The sequence below is a fragment of the Mastigoproctus giganteus genome, chromosome 10 (genome assembly GCF_048544385.1).
Source record: "Mastigoproctus giganteus isolate SK-2022 chromosome 10, ASM4854438v1, whole genome shotgun sequence".
Classification (NCBI taxonomy): Eukaryota; Metazoa; Arthropoda; class Arachnida; order Uropygi; family Thelyphonidae; genus Mastigoproctus; species Mastigoproctus giganteus.
Window position 1 is genome coordinate 195,603,207 of NC_143584.1, and position 17,528 is coordinate 195,620,734.

A 17,528-nucleotide genomic window follows, 5' to 3' on the forward strand; every position below is an offset into this window, starting at 1 on the left:
AATCATAGGTCTGACAGCTCAAAGCTTTTTCTTCATTACGAATTCTTAGTGATGTATTATGAACGATCCTCTCCATGAGAATCTGTCACTGAAACAACAGATGAAACGTTTTCGTCCACTATGAATTCTTAGGTGGATTTGGAGATCTCCCTGTGAAAATTTCTCACAGGTTGGACAGCTGAAAGGATTCTACTAAGCATGTACAGTACTTCCAAATGATTCTTGAGATGTCCTTTCTTTGAGAACTTCTTCAAGCAGATTGGACAACTTAAGGCTTTTGTACAGTATGATTCCTTTAAGAGAATTTGAGGATTTCACTCAATGACAACTTTTTTTGACAGGTTTAAGAGCTGAAAGGTTTTTCTCCATTATAAATGCTTAGTTGGTTTCTGACTTTTCATTTCAGAGTGAACTCTTCTCACAAATTCTACCAGATTGCTGAAAGATTTTTTCCACTATGAACAGTGAGGTGGTTTCAAAGGATTCTTCTCTATGAACATTTCTTCTCACAGGTTGGACAGCTGAAAGCATTTCTCCAGGATGTACTCTGAGATGGTTTTTCAGGTTTCAGCTCTGTGAAAACGTGATATTTTGTCTCCACTATGAATTCTGCGGTGTTTTGTGAGGGTTTCTCTCTGTGAGAACTTCTGTTCATAGGTGGGACAGCTGAAAGGTTTTTCTCCACTATGAATTCTTAGATGTGTTGTGAGGGTACGTCTATGCGAGAATTTCTTCTCATAGGTTGAACAGTTGAAAAGTTTCCATTAGTATGAATTCTAAGATGGATTTGGAGGTCTTTTCTCCTTGGAAACTTTTTCTCACAGGTTGCACAGCTGAAAGGTTTTTCTTTTGTATGAATTCTGAGATGAATTCGAAGCATGAGGAACTCTTCTCACAGTTGGATAGCTGAAAGGTTTTTCTCCACTATGAATTCTGAGATGGAGTTTGAGGTCTTCTTTCCTTAAGAACCTCTTCTCAGAGGTTGGTCAGCTGAACTCTTTTTCTCACTATGAATTCGGAGGTGTCTTATGAGGGTACATCTATGCAAGAACTTCTTCTCGCAGGTTGCACAACTGAAAGGTTTTTCCTCCAGTATGAATTCTGATGTGTCTTGAAAGGTTTCCACCCTGTGAGAACTTCTTCTCACAGGTTGGACAGCTGTAAGGTTTTTCTTTCGTATGAACTCTGAGATGGTTTCGGAGGAAGTTTTTTTTTGAGAACTTCTTCTTACATGATGGACAGCTGAAAGGTTTTTCTCCTGTATGAATTCTTAGGTGGCATGTAAGTTGTTCTCTCCGTGAGAACTTCTTCTGACAGATTGGACAGCTGAAAGGTGTTTCGTTGGTATGAACTCTAAGATGGATTTGGAGATCTGATTTCTGTGCAAACATCTTCTCACATGTTGGACAGCTGAAAGGTTTTTCTCCTGTATGAATTCTTAGGTGCCTTGTAAGTTGTTCTCTTCCTGAGAACTTCATCTCACAGGTTGAACAGCAGAATGGTTTTTCTCCACTATGTATTATGAGGTGTCTTTTGAGGGTTCCTTGTAGTGAGAACTTCTTCTCACATGTTGGACAGGTGAAAGGTTTTTCTCCTCTATGACTTCTTAGGTGTCCTGTAAGTTGTCCTCTCTGTGAGAACTTCTTCTCACATGTTGGGCAGCTGAAAGGTTTTTCTCCTGTATGAATTCTTTGGTGGCTTTTAAGTCGTCCTCTCCGTGAGAACTTCTTTTCACAAGTTGGACAGCTGAAAGGTTTTTCGTTGGTATGAACTCTAAGATGGCTTCGGAGGTCTGATTTCCATGTAAACATCTTCTCACATGTTGGACAGCTGAAAGGTTTTTCTCCTGTATGAATTCTTAGGTGTGTTGTAAGTGATCCTCTCTGTGAGAACTTCTTCTCACATGTTGGACAGCTGAAAGGTTTTTCTCCTGTATGAATTCTTAAGTGTTCTGAGAGTTGCCCTCTCCGTGAGAACTGCTTCTCGCAGGTTGGACATCTGAAAGGATTTTTGTTCGTATGAACTCTAAGATGGTTTTGGAGGTCTGATTTCCAGGAAAACATCTTCTCACATGTTGGGCAAATGAAAGGTTTTTCTCCTGTATGAATTCTTAGGTGTTGTGTAAGTTGTCCTCTCTGTGAGAACTGCTTTTCACATGTTGGACAGCTGAATGGTTTTTCACCTGTGTGAATTCTTAGATGTACTGTAAGGTGTCCTCTGCGTAAGAACTTCTTCTTGCATGTTGGACAGCTGAAAGGCTTTTCTTCAATATGAATTCTGAGGTGTCTTGTGGGGTCTCCTCTCTGTGAGAACTTCTCACTGGTTGGACAGCTGAATTGTTTATCCTTCAAGTCACCTGTCAGGAGATTTTTAAGCATTTCACTCTCTGAGAACTTCTCACTCTTAGACGAAAGAACGTTTTTTCCACTAAGTACTCAGATGTCTCATGAAATATCCGATTCATGAGACATTCATACCACGAGTTAAATAGCTGAAAGGTTTTTCAGCAAGGTGATCTTTGAGATAACGTTTTAAACTCCCAATTAATGACAATTTTTGAGCATAGATTGAACAGCTGAAAGGTTTCTCCTGATTATTATGTTCCCTTGGGTCTGTTTCAAGATTATTCTCTGTGAAAACTTCTTCCGAACAATTTTACAAATTAAAAATCTCTCCTTATCATGAAGGAAGAATGTATTTCGTCAGTTCTTCTTTGTTTGAGCTTCTTACCACAAGTTGTACAGCAAGTGTAGTCGTAAATTTGGCAATTGCCAGATGTTCTGAGCAAGAAATGATAATTTCTATTATGACATAATTGCAAAGTCTCATCTTATGTACACTTGTTGTACCAATTTTTCCCTAGCGATGTGTGGTAAAACCACTTAGCCGATGAGAATTCCCTTGACTACTTTGTGTGAGATCAGCTAAAAAAAAATACCTTCGGTGGATAAAGTTTTGGCTATGTTATGAACACATTTGAGGAAATTTTTACTTCCAAACAAACTGTGTGCTCTTACATTTTTTATCATATATGAAATTCAAATTGTGTTTAAAATAAATTCATTATAATCCTCTATATGTTAATAGAGAAGGTAACATAGTGAATAATATTTTGATGTTATTTTCGAGATTTATGATATGTGTGTAGATATATTCCTTCAGCTTAATTCATGTTTGACGTTGACTACCTTTTTAATAGTTAATAACGGTTTCTTCGAAGGAAGAAAATACGTATAAAAGTCTTTGGTCATCCGCATTCTTTGTGAAGTGATTTCAGTATAACCAGATGATAGTTTGGCTCATAAACTGTTGTTACTTCTGCGTTATATTCTTCATTGGTGATACCTGCATTGTACAGTTATTTTTCTTTTATGTTTGTTTCGGCTGGAGGTAAAAATGTTTACGAAAATTTGCACAGAAACCTTTCGAATCTCTTTAAACTTATTTGGAATTTTTCGATTAGTAGAGATCTTAACTGTGTTTTTAATAGTTTCTTGAAAAGTGTTTTTTCATTAGTGATTCAGGTTTCTGTAATCTTGTTCTTTCCATTAACAGGGTTTGCTTGGGTTGTATCAACACCTACAAAAAACAAAGAAAATAAATTATATAAATGCCATGTTCAACAAAGAGATATGCACTCACCAGCCAAAAAATTTAAAGCTATATTGGTTATTATGGAAGCACTACCTTTATTCCAAACTGAAAACTGTAATCTTCGTGGCATGGATTTCACTGTTTCTGGGGGTACAGTCTCCCTGACTTTCATCATGCTTTTTGTGAGCTGTTGTGAAAACCAAGGCCGAGTTTGACCTATCCAACATATCCCAGATATGTTGGATCAGATTGAATCAGATCTAGGGTAGGAAGGGTGAGAACAAATCTTGGAAATATTTGCAATGTTACTCGTACTATTCCGTGTCAAATTTTGTATGGATAGAGTTGTATTTTTTTTTTTTTTTTTTCAACACTCTTGTGTTGAAAGAATATATAGCTATGGGGTAAAATTGAGGGCTGCTGAGTGAATGTGGTGGGAAACGGAAAAAAAACCAAATATATATTTCAGGTTACATATCCTGTTAATGGTATGATTATATCTAGTTTTTAGCAAGAGAATCTATCGGAATATCATAATGCCACGTCCATCCCTTTGAATGGTGAAAAGCCTGGGTGCTTGGATTCACGACGCTCACGCCATGCTTTGACACTACATTGGCGCAAAAAGTGTAAATTAACAGTCAGCAGAATACGTGATATTTTTACTGCTATTCAAATCGAGTATTGGCGATGGCGGCAATTCAAATCGTCCCATATTCTTCAACAACAGGAAGTATCCAGTTGATCTTTCATGTTCTTCAAACTGTCAGTCTGAAATAACTGAGAGGGCAATTTGTTCCACTTGTCAAAGACTCGCAGGCTAACAGGAAACTTCCTGCTATCTAATGTAAATGTAAAACTCAAAACTGCAATTTGAATTTTTGATCCCTAATTTAGAATATATATACATCTTGTATCTATAATATTTATTGTTTAAAATGATAGAATTGTATTTTATGGTTTTTGTCATTTGTGCAACGTTAATGCCATTGTACATATGGCAATTAGACTTTATTCGTGCCTGATTTAATAAATGTCGATAAATTCAATTCATTGGTGTTTTTATACGAACATTTTAGGCAGTTGGTCGATTATCTCATTTAAGTGGTATTTTGCAATAGGTATTATTGTGTATACGGATCAAGTAATCAAGCTAGCAATTATAGGCTATCTTAAGTCTGCTGGGCCTGTAAGTTAATGTAAACATATAAAGTACTTTGAAGCAATCATTACTAAATGATCATGAAAATATCAATACTAAAAGATAATGTGCAATGCTATTTTTCTAAAGACTTTCCATCACATTGCCATAAATCCAATACTTCATCTGGGACTTTGAGGGACTCAGTAGTCCTTCTGAGGGAATGTCACCTACCTACCCGTTTCTGTTGTCCCCATACCACTTTTGCCATTCATTATTCGGCTAATGTATTATTTAAGCGATATTTTTGTCTAGGATACTTAGTGTTTCATTTAATATTCGTTTTATTGTTTAGTTTTGATTTTAAATTTTAAGTTTGAATTTATATTTTAAATTTTAATTTCGTTTTATAGTTTTAGTTTTGATTTTAAATTTTTGTAAGCAACTGGAGTAGCAAAATGGGATTGGTGACACAAAGCCCAACCGGTATGTATCCGAATAAGTGGGAATGTTCTACTTACTGCTACTTCTCCTGTGGTGGTCCTCGGTTAGAAAGGGGGAAATTCCCGCCTTCTTTCTGTTTTATATGCTAGTAATGCTTCAGGTCCCGATATCCTATGCAAAAGTTTGCAGGGGGGGGGCGTTGAAATAGAGAGAAACCTTCCGACATGGTCCGATGGTAGAAATGATGTTTATTATACATGAAATATGTTTATAATAGAAATTATTCATGTTTTTACAAAGGTATTTACAATTGCTACGCCATTCCTTCGGGGGGCTTAGAGGGGAACAGGTATCCTGTGTGTTATCAGATACTCAGCCTAAAACACTGATGGAGCCAATATCTCTCTATTACAGAAGATTTAGGAGAAGTCCGGTTGGCCTGCCTCCCTAAAATCACTCATGCACACCTTCTCGATGGTAAGCCCTGTTACGTCACTTAGGTGGCAACGAACGTGTAGAGTGGTTCTATTCAAGATGCCTGGTCAGCGTGAAGAGGAAAAGAGCAAACCCTCGAGCATATGATATGACAGCACGACGAAACAAATGGCCCTCAGTCCCCAGCAGCTTTCACTCTCCCTCTTACGGCAGCGAGAGGATCAGTCGAAGCAGAGGGTGCTAAGAATCTCTGGGTACGACCAGGCTGCCATACACGGAAACTGAACTTGGCCTGTTATAACGTACGATCACTCATCGGTGAAGACAGGATATTAGAGCTGGAAAAGAAATTAGAAAATGTGAATTGGAATATCATCGATTTGGCTGAAACAAGAAGAAGAAATGAATCACTTATAAGTTTATCAAGTGGGAATCTGCTGTACACCAATGGAAACAGTGAAAGGAGTGAAGGAGGAGTTGGGTTTCTGGTCCATAAAGATTTTAAAAACAACATTTTGAAATTCAATAGTACATCACCAAGGGTGTCAAGACTAATATTCAAGATTTCTAAGAGGTACAAGCTAAAGATTATAATGATTTATGCACCAACATCGAGCCATGATGATGAAGAGGTTGAAGAAATGTACACTGAAATTGAGTCTTCTAGATGAGCAGAAAACCCACTACACTATTATTATGGGGGACTTCATTGCTAAGGTTGGAAAAAGGCAAAACAGCGCAGAAAGAGGAACTATAGGAAATTTTGGAATTGGTGAAAGAAATAAAAGAGGTGAAAGACTTGTGGAATTTGCAGAATCTCAAGGACTGTCAGCAATGAACACTTTTTTCAAGAAAAGGGTGAACAGAAAGTGGACATGGAAGAGTCCAAATGGATTAACGACTAATGAAATCGACTTCATCCTTACTAACAGAAGATATATTGTGAATGATGTTACTGTCCTGAATAGGGTAAATGTTGGAAGTGATCACAGAATGGTAAGATGTACACTTGATATAGATGTAGGAAAGGAAAGGAAAAAACTGACTCGAGTAAAGAATACAAAGGTCTTTGAGATAACAGAGGAGGAGAAAAAGCAGTATGTACGGGAACTTAAGAACAAATTTGAGCTTCTGCAGACTTCTCAGCACCAAGATATCGAAGAGGAATATTACAACTTTCTGAAAGTGATAAAGCCCAAGAAACCAATAGGGAAAAAGAAATCCAAAGAAGAAAAAATTAGTCAAGAAACACTTGTCATGATGAACCGAAGACGACAAATGAAGAGCAAGAAAAACAGTGACAGGGAGAAAATTGAGTATACTGAGTTATGCAAAGCCATTAGAAAGAGACTCAGAGAGGACATAAGAAGATTTAACACAAGACTAGTAGAACAAGCATTAAGGGAAAACAAAGGATTTAAATCAGTAGCCATGAGCAAAAATACAGAAAGACAAATGATACTGAAACTGAAGAATAGCGATGGTGTACTTATAAACAGCAGAGAAGGCATAATTCAAATAGCAGAAGACTACTATAGAGAATTATATAAGGAGCGAGGGAATGATGCCAGCAGTGGGGAGATGGATCGCAAAGTAGCAACACATACGACATACCCGATATTCTTCCTGATGAGGTAGAACATGCATTGAAGAAAATGAAGAATCAGAAAGCCCCGGGGAAGATGAAGTTACTGCAGTGTTGTTAAAATTGGGAAGACATAACACAAAAACTGGCAAGGCTGTTTACAAAGTACATTAGAAACGGTGCGACGCCTATGCAGTGGAATAATGCAATCATAGTTTTGCTGCATAAGAAAGTAGATAAATCAGAAATTGGAAATTATAGACCAATTAGCTTGTTATCCCACATCTACAAGTTGTTCACAAGGGTCCTTACTAACAGATTAGAAAGAATACTTGATGAGAATCAACCGAAAGAGCAAGCTGGCTTTAGGACAGGATTCTCAACTATGGATCACCTTCACGTAATATCACAGCTAATGGAGAAAGCAAATGAATATAAAACACCATTATGCCTGGCATTTGTGGATTATGAAAAGGCATTTGACTCCATACAGCATAAGGCAATGTTTCGGGCACTGGAAAGACAAGGCATAGATACTCCATATATTATGATTTTGAAGAAAATATATGAGAGTGCTACCTCCTTTATTAGACTAGACAAAGACAGTAAGAAATTTAAAATCGAGAAAGGAGTTCGACAAGGAGACACAATATCTCCGAAGCTGTTTATTGCTGCCCTTGAGGAAGCTTTCGGAGGAATAGACTTGTCGCAGAAAGGAGTCAATGTGAACGGAGAGTACCTAAACCATTTACGATTTGCAGATGACATTGTGGTCATAAGCCATGATTCCAAAGAATTAGAGGAAAATCTTAATCAGTTATGCACAGTTAGTAAGGATTTTGAACTAAAGATGAATATGGCTAAAACAAAAGTAATGATGAACAAGTATGCCACTTAAAGGAAAATAGTGATTGAAGGAGCAGTAATTGAAAAGGTAGGGTCATATACTTATCTGGGACAAGTTATTAGCTGTAATAATGATAAATGGCTGGAAGTCAAGAGAAGAATAAATTTTGGATGGATAGCATTCAGGAAATATAGTCACATACTGAAGAGCAATATCCCAGTTTGTCTGAAACGTAGAACAATGAATCAATGCATACTCCCCACCATGACTTATGGAAGTGAAACTTGGGCACTCACCAAAAGAATGGAAGAGAAGCTGAGAACTACACAGCGAAGAATGAAACGAATTATATTGGGAATCAGACTGTTAGATAAGAAGAGGATTAGGCAGCAAACTCAAGTAAAGGACATTCTTATCAAAACTAAAGAACTAAAATGGTTTTGGGCAGGACACACGAAGGCATGATGACAGATGGACTAAGAAAATAACAGAATGGTACCCAAGAGGAGCTAGAAGAAAACGTGGAGGACAACGATGGAGATGAATAAATGAAATTCATGAGTTTTTGGGTAGCAAATGGATGGCCAGTGCTCAAAACAGAAGGAACTGGAAAGTTGCTGGAGAGGCCTTCATCCTGCAGTGGATTGAAAATGGCTGATGATGATCCTTCGGCTGGAGCGGTATAGCTTTTCTAAGGAATAACGACCCGTATATGTCCAATGGGATGGCTATTTACATATTTACAGCCTCCTTCTAAGTGAATCGGCCAACCAGGCTAGCCAGGTGGGTAAAGTGCCTACCTGGCAATCCATAGGTAGCGGGTTTGAATCAAAGTACTGCAAAAACCTTGGGAGGTGCATTATGGCCACAGAATCCGATGTGCCAACAACTACTAAAAAAAAAAAAAAAGTGATTCATATTACCCTGTATCACTATGCGTGATATTGTCAAGTTTTTTCGGTGGTATTTTTCTTTTCTAAGTTTGTGAGTTTTATATTTTCTAGTATTTTAGTTTAATCTGGACGGAAGTTTTTGAATTCGGGTTGTAGTGCAGTCAGAAGACTAGCCTCCTGTGGGCGCAATACACCCGTGTAACAAACATGGGGATTAATTAACTTTTTAGTATTTGGTATTTTATTTGGTATTTTTAGACAAATTGGTAGCAGTGATCCGGGGCGCCTCCATAGCCAGGTGGGAAGGAGCAGCAGTTCGTAGCACACGCTTCTTGATTAGACAGGGGTTCAAGCCCGACACCACCAAATACGGAGAATGTGGAAAGGTCAGGGAATGACCAACGCATATTCCGGAGCAATATGGCCTTAGTTGCTAATGCTCCTAAAAAAATAATAAATAAAAGCAGTGATCCAATGGCCGTTGGTACTTTAAATTGGTTTCATAGTGTTTTCGATGAATGTTTATGGGTTGACGTTAGGGTGGTGTGTTTTGAGATTCGAATCTATGGCCGATTTTATATGATGCTGCTGTAGTTGGTGGGTATTTTATTTTTAATGAGTTTTTGAATAGCTTCCGTGGTACTTTTAATATTATTGCATATGTGAATCAACCTCATTTCTAATGGTGTTTCCGTGTATATGTTTAGCTGTGTTGCTCTCCCAGTGGATGAGCTTTATTGCTGTGAAGTTGAAATTGTCTCTATTATCATAGTTTTCCGTGTAGATATTGTCTTTGGTGATGTTAATTTCGCTGTTGAGTTTGTAAGTTTGACGGTTGCTTTTCGGGTTTGTGCGATCAATAGTTAGGTCTGTATGGTAAATTTCCTGGGTTAATGTGCCAAAGTTGTCGTGGTTGATGACCAGGACGTCATCACCTGTAAAAGGTAATATTTTCTTTGATGTTGCTTACGAAGTGATGCAGGTAAAGCTGTGTAGCAAGAACTGCTAGATTCTTTAGCTAAACCCCTGTTCTGTATGTATATTTTGTCTCCCATAAGCACGTAGTTGATTTTAATACCGAGGGTGATGAGGTCGTGCCAATATTGTTTATTGCCTTTCATATTGCCTGGCATTCGAGGTGCTTCGTCAGGGCTCCTCTTGGATTACTCTTGTTTAGTGCTTTTAAATTTAAATATTTGATTTATTTAGATATTGTTGGGTTATTTTGTTATAGGTTTTGCTGTAACAATTTGATTTTAATAATATTACAAAAACAATTTTTTAAAGTTAACTTTCATTGATATTTAGTTAATTTTATAATGGTAGTTACAATATTTGCCTTAAACACATCACAGTGTATCGTGACTCACACGGAATTAGCCGATGGCGATTTATGGTCATGATGTAATCCGTTGCGGAAGCTATGAAATATTTTCCAAGGTTGACCTGGTGACTAATCCTAGCTCACCTGGGGATTCTTTTCTTTGTCATCGATGTAAGGAGTGCACCGATCTTAAATTACAATTTGTTGCACTGATGGAACAATTTGAGTTCCTGAAAATACGGGTGCTTGCCCTCGAGAATAATGCATCTGGGAACTCGTCAGGGACTCAAGACTCCAGCAATCTATCAAGTGATGCACACCCGATTCGAGCCTCAAAACAGAAAAACCGAATGCAAACTACTCTGGTTAAAAAGGACATTGTTTTATTAGGAGATTCCATTGTGAGGGAAACCGGGAATATTTTTTGTAATATGGATAGGTGGAGTAGAACCAGGGTATGTCTGCCGGGAGCAACTATTAATGATGTCACCAACAGATTGTCAGATTTTATGGGGGGGAGTAAAGAGAATATTATTATTCATGTGAGGACTAATGATATTAAGCGTACACGATCTCACAATTTGTTGGAAAAACAGAGGTCCATGTTGAGGAAATGCCACGAACTAGGCCACAATGTCTATGTGTCTGCAATTCTGCCCAGACACGATAGGAGAGATTATATGTTAAAAGCCTTGCGGATTAACTGAAGATTTGAAGGACTCTGCAAGGCTTTGGGGCTAAATTTCTATCAGCATGGTCTACACATGTAGGTAGAAGGAATTTGTTTTGCAGAGATGGGATACACTTAAACAAAGGTGGTGCAAAAGTTTTTGCCACTATTTACACGCGTTTATCTGATAATATTGGTCAAAGTAACTCTTGCACATACCTTAAGAGTTCTTATCTGTTACCCCAAATGGACGTATTATCTAGATGTTCTGGGGGCAGAAACTTTTAACGTGAGTGGGTAGCTAACGCCATGGAAGAGAGCCTAAAAACTTCAAGGGTTGTCATATTATATATATACAAGAACAGTAAGTCTTAGTTGTTTATATAGTAATGTTGGAAGTGTCTTGAATAAAATGAGCGAATTCTAACTGCTGGTTAAAACAAGTAACGCGGACATAACATGGCTAACGGAGACGTGGTGCCACCCGGAATTTGGGGATGACGAGTTTCAGTACGGCTCGTATAACGTATTCAGGAAGGATAGGGTAGATAGAAAGGGTGGTGGGGTAATGCTTCTTATCAGAAGCAGTATGAGTGCGACGATAGCCTTCCCGGATTCAGATGTTTCACGTGCTAGTATAGAATTTGTATGGTGTGAGAGTTGGAAACAAAGGTATAATGCTGGTAGGAGTAATCTACAGGCCAGGTGATTATGAAGATTATGACAAAAGCCTCTACATGCAAATGGAATGGGCAAGTAAGCGTCAATGTATTATTATGGGTGATTTCAATTTTCCTCTAATTGACTGGAGTAGATGGCAAGGAAACTTTACAGTGGGAACAAACTTATTAAATCAACTAGATGACTGTTATTTGTATCAACATGTCAGGGAAAGTACTAGAGAAAAGAATATTCTAGACCTCATCATCACCCATGAATCAGGTGAAATAACAGGGCTGACAGTAGAGGAACCAGTAACAGGAAGAGATCACACAGTTCTACGGTGGATGATGATGAGAGAGGTAGCAGCATTAAAAGGCAAAAGAATGGCTTTTAATTTCAGAAAATGAAATTACGATGCCTTAAGGTACTACATAACCTCTACTAACTGGGTAGATATTGCGCAAAGAATGAATACATTTGAATTGTGGTATGCTTTTAAAACATTAATCACAGATGCCTTGAATGCCTATTTACAATTAAGAAATATTCCACAAGGAGGGTTTCAAGTTGGATGAATAGTGAAGTTGACACATTACTTGAGCAGAAAAAGGTGGCATGGAAAAGTTACAGAGCAATGAAAAGTACTGAAGCCTATAACAGCTACAAGATGATCTGTAAGAGAGCAACAGAAAAGGTTCAACAGACACAGGCAGTTTTTGAGAAATCACTAGCAAACATAGCAAAGAGGGGGGATAAGGAATTCTTGACATATACAAATTTGTATAAATGCCAAGAAGAGCAGGGCAAAAGAGATCGGACCTTTACGTAAGGGAAAGGGGATATTAAATACACCAGCTGCCGTTGCAGATGAATTCAACAATTATTTTGCATCGATATTTATAAATGACAAACCTTTTGTGGCAATGGGAAATTGTGGGAGCGAAGATGAAAAATATGCAATTAATGATATTGAAATTTCGCAAGATTATTTAATGAAAAAACTTTCGAGCCTGCAGGCCAGTAAGGCTCCTGGAGTTGATGGAATATACCCTATAAACTTCAGGGAGGCGGCAAGTGAGTGCATTGAACCATTGAGGCTAATTATGCGAGCATCACTAGACTCTGGGGAGATTCTCTTAGATTGGAAAATTATCGATCTGTCAGTCTGCCTTCAGTAGTAGGGAAAATCATGGAGGCAATGATCAAGGGTGGAATTCAGGATCATTTGGATCGAATTGAAATTCTCAAGGATACTCAGTATGGTTTTGTAAAGGGAAAGTCATGTTTAACAAATCTGGTTCGCTATTTCGAAACGGTCACTCGCGAACTGGATTTCGGGAATAATTTCGACATTGTTTATAAGCTGGAACAGGTTGGAATCACTGGGAAAGTCTTTAGATGGATAGCAGGATGGCTTCACGGCAGGAATCAGAGGGTTGTGATAAATGGCTATTTCTCAGATTGGGTTGATGTAAGAAGTGGGGTTGCCCAAGGATCAGTGTTAGGACCACTGTTGTTTTTAATTTTCATAAACGACATTGATGAAGGCATGATGTTTGAATTCGCAGATGTTAAAAAATTGGTAGAGTAGTTAATGATCACTCTCAAGCTGAGCTTCTTCAGAGAGAACTAGATAGACTTCAGGAATGGTAAGAAAAATGGCACCTATGCTTTAATCCAACAGAGTGTAAAGAATTACACCTGGGAAACAGTAATTCCAAAATAACTTATTCACTTCGTGGATTTCAACTGAACCTAGTTCTGGAGGAAAGGGACTTGGATGTTATGATATGGTCAGACATGAAATTCTCTGATCATTGTAAACAGGTTGCAAGGAAGGAGTGGAGTTTATAGATTTGTATGTGTCATTCAGGTTCATCTTCTCTTTAAGTGCGTCTAAATAGATTTTTTTACAAATAATGCTGAAATTGTCATTTGCCTTATCTGTGTTTGTGATGACAAATGTATTTTGCATATCTTTTGCTTTGTAATTGATGTTAACTTGTTTATCATATTTTGAAGCAGTATGTTTTCTTTGAAACTGGTCAGTATGCTTTCTGTGCTAGTGTTGATCCAGCTTTGAAATGCTTCTACTAGTGCGTTGTGCTTGCAGTTTTAAATGAAAACTGTAGTAGGTCTGTGTATATTGATTTGCGTATGTTTTTAGGGTGACTGGGGTGTTGGGTCTAAATTTGGTGCCCTTTTTCATTGTCTCTCTTAGTGTATTGTCTTCAATAATACTGAGGTCGCCTGTGACTAAATGGTTGTAATGTGGATCAATGTAGTCTTTATATTTGTTATCTTGGCAGTGGCAAGTTTGGTCTGTTTTATTCATATCGGAAATTGTGTTTTTGTAGTTGCAGATTGCTAATCCAATCAGTTTGATGTAACTGTTTCTAACTTTGATATTGATGTTTTTAATAGGTAGGTAATCTGGTCGAATGCAATATCGGGTACAGCGTTCTGACTGCAAGAGATACGGCCGTGATTGACGGGTGCTGACTCCGCCCACTGTCACGTGATCCCCGTAAGAGACGGAGACAGCTGGCATGGCTGACACCCACTGCATGGCAGCCGAGCCATGTACTTGCCGGCCCTGGAAACACGAGGCAAGCTGAGGCTTTTCTGGGTTTACAAAACCGAAAATTTAAAAAAAAAAACTTGTTGTTTCTTAGTATTGTTCTCGGCTGGATAATTTCGTGGGTGTTGGGGGGTTGGAGCCCCCACAGAGACAGGGGATCTGAGGGCTGTATCCCCCCCTCCAAAAATAAATAAAATAAAAATATATATATATTTTTTAAATGAAGTAACTTAGATCTGTGATTGGCTGATTACGATTGCGTAATCACATTTTGGTCAGTTCTTCATTTCTGCGGGTCCCTGTTGCTTGCTGCTGTGAAATCTCCTTTGTCACAGGTATTTTTCACAGGCGTACAACCAGGTACAACCGCCATTTTTGGGGGTTGTACCCGATTAGGAATCTCTACCGGTAATTCTTATTTTTATTGATAATATCACTAATGTTGACATCGTCGAATGACCGTTTAAGGAATTTAATTACGCAGTATTCTTTTTTGTACAATCTGCAAAGTCAATGCCGATTCTTAATTCAACCACCAATATACACACTTTAACATAGGATATCGGGACCTGATTCGCCATTTTCCACTGTATACAATTAGCACAACTGTGCAGCAATGGCATTACTACATATAAAACAAAAAGAAGGCGGGAATTTCCCCCTTTTTAACCAAAGACCACCACAGGAGAAGTAGCTGTAAGTAGAACCGTCCCACTTATTCGGATTTTCCATTTATTCGAATACATATCGGTTGGGCTTTGTGTCACAGATCCCAGTTTGCTACTCCAGTTGCTTACAAAAATTTAAAATCAAAACTAAATTATAAAACGAATATTAAATGAAACATTATAAGTATCCTAAACAAAAATATCTCTTAAATAATACCTTAGCTAAATAATGAATGTCAAAAGTGGTATGGGGACAACAGAAACGGGTAGGTATGTGACATTCCGTCAGAAGGCCTATCGAGCCACTCAAAGCCCCCGAAGAAGTAGAGGATTGATGGCCATGTGAGGGAATGTCTTTTCAAAAATTGCATTGCACATTATCATTTAGCATTGATATTTTAATAATCGTTTAGTATTGAATTTTCATTTTCATTATTATTTAGTAATGAGTGCTTCATAGTACTTTATATGTTTGGATTAACTTACAGTTCCAGCAGATTTAAGATAGCCTATAATTACTAGCTTGATTACCTGATCCGTGTACACAATAATACCTATTGTAAAATACCACTGAAATGAAATAATCGACCAATTGCCTATAATGTTCGTATAAAACATGAATTAATTGTTGTTGTTATTTGGTTTTTAAGAGCATTAGCAACTAAGGCCATATTGCTTCCGGGATATGCGGTATTCATTTCCTGACTTTTCGACATCCGCCGTATTTGGTGGCTCACGGGCTCGAACCCCGGTCTAATCAAGAAAAGTGTGCTAACCACTGCTCCTCCATATATATATATATATATTTTTTTTTTTTGTGTAGTTTAAGTAAATTTGGTAAAATAGGTAAGATATAGTATAAATATAATTTATATTAGATAAGCTGGTATCGTCCGAAAAAATATATAAAGCCTTACTATTAAAAGCTGCAAAAATAAACTCGTAGGTAAAAAAGTTACTTAACCCTATAATAGCCATAACTGGTCCACGAGGCCAAACCTAGTAAAGGATAATTATTAATCAAAAGTAAAAGTAAAAATAAAACAATTAATAAACATAATAATAATATACATCAAGTCAATTATAGGACATGGGACACATCGAAAGGGACTTTATCGAGGGCTAACCCTTTCAATATGTCCCCCTATAATTAACCGAGCTATCAGTTTCTGATATCATCTGCCTGTTTAACACAGTTAAAAGGTAATTTATGAGATTATGGTTAAGTAGAATTAAAGTTAGAAAAATTTTGTTGTTAACAGGCTGGATGACTTCCAGCCTGTTAGTTTACTTTACATAAGATAGTTATTAATTTTCTATATTTGATATACAGTATATATATATATATATATGTTTATTTTTACACTTTACTTAAACTCTGCAATTCGCTATTTTATTTCATTAAATTAAAAATTTCTTATCTTTCATACCCATCGACAGTAATGTGGAATCAGAATAATTGGAAGGTTGCAAAACGTTTCCCAAAAAATTCACTGAGTAATGGATGCAAAGGTACCAGAAGTGAATAAGACCACTTGTCAACTGCACTCTTTCTTGAGAAACTGAACTGCTTTTCCCACGTTGATTGTAAAATCTCCCACTGCGTCCCTTTCTGGGACTGGTGGACTTTGGCGTTGGTGGGTGTCATGGGACTTTTATTGTTCCTTCCCTAACAGCGGGAAGGCAAAGTACCCATCTTTACAAGAGGGATGGATGTGCCCAGCAGTGCGGGGGAAAGGTGTGATATCGGAGAATGGAAAGGGGATATTTGAAGATTCTTCCCATTTGAAGATTAAGCGATTCGTTCGACCAAAACACTCTATATGCTGTAAATTACAGCATATAGAGTTTGTTGGTCAAACGGGAATATATTAAAACATTTTCGTTTTAATATACACGATTTCGGTATCTTTCGCCTCTGCAAACGAAAGGGAGATTAATCGCCCGGCAGAAATGTGTACGCTATAACAGAGTGATATCATCCCCGTCCTCTCCAAAACTGGTTGGAACCTACTTCGTTTCGAATCCTATGGACGAAACAACGGAATTTTACCTTTTTTTTTGGGACGGTATGCAAGAGTAACGGAACCTTTATTAACAGTTACGTGACATTTGGATGCAGTACATTTCGAAATTTGAAATATTCAGTAATTTTTTTTAATTCTCTTTTTGGAAATTGCATTTAAAATAGTTTCCGTTGAATGAATAAAATTTTCATAAACGAACGGATTAGGAAATTTAATTGGGTAAGCACTGATCGCACTTCTGGCCCTCAGGCAATTTACGTAATTAGTGCACTGCACGAATTAAGAGCGCTATAAAGGAATTACCATTCTACAACTTGTGACTTAAAACCTATCCAAGCACCTGTCTCACATATGGAGAAGTCGCGCTGAGCAAGGGGTATTCCCGATTCTAAAAATGGACTCAGGTCAAACTTCTTCTGTTTGCACCCTCTTCGAGAATTAAGAGAGTTTGGTTTTATTTTACGCCCACAAACAATCAGCTGTTTCAAATTTATGAACTAGTTCAAAGAAACTAATGACAATATCGATGAAGAGAGAAGGTTAATGAAGATAACCAAGGTATTAAACCTCTAAACACGAAATGTTGGCATCTTTTGAAACTTCGTCGTGGCCTGCCAAGTACGTTAAAACAACTGCGACCGACCTGGTTTATTTCT

General features: G+C 37.6%; 1 protein-coding gene across 1 annotated transcript; it reads right to left on the minus strand.

Annotated features, from left to right (window-relative positions):
* Positions 1–1,040: 1,040 nt before the first annotated feature.
* LOC150079709 (uncharacterized) lies at positions 1,041–2,378 on the minus strand. The gene has a single exon (XM_090383176.1). The coding sequence runs from the start codon at positions 2,376–2,378 to the stop codon at positions 1,041–1,043; it is 1,338 nt and encodes a 445-aa protein (XP_090239302.1).
* Between the last annotated feature and the right edge of the window lie 15,150 nt (positions 2,379–17,528).

Excerpts from the sequence above, each read along its gene's own strand:
- LOC150079709 (XM_090383176.1), bottom strand. The coding sequence starts at position 2,378 with ATGCTTAAAAATCTCCTGACAGGTGACTTGAAGGATAAACAATTCAGC.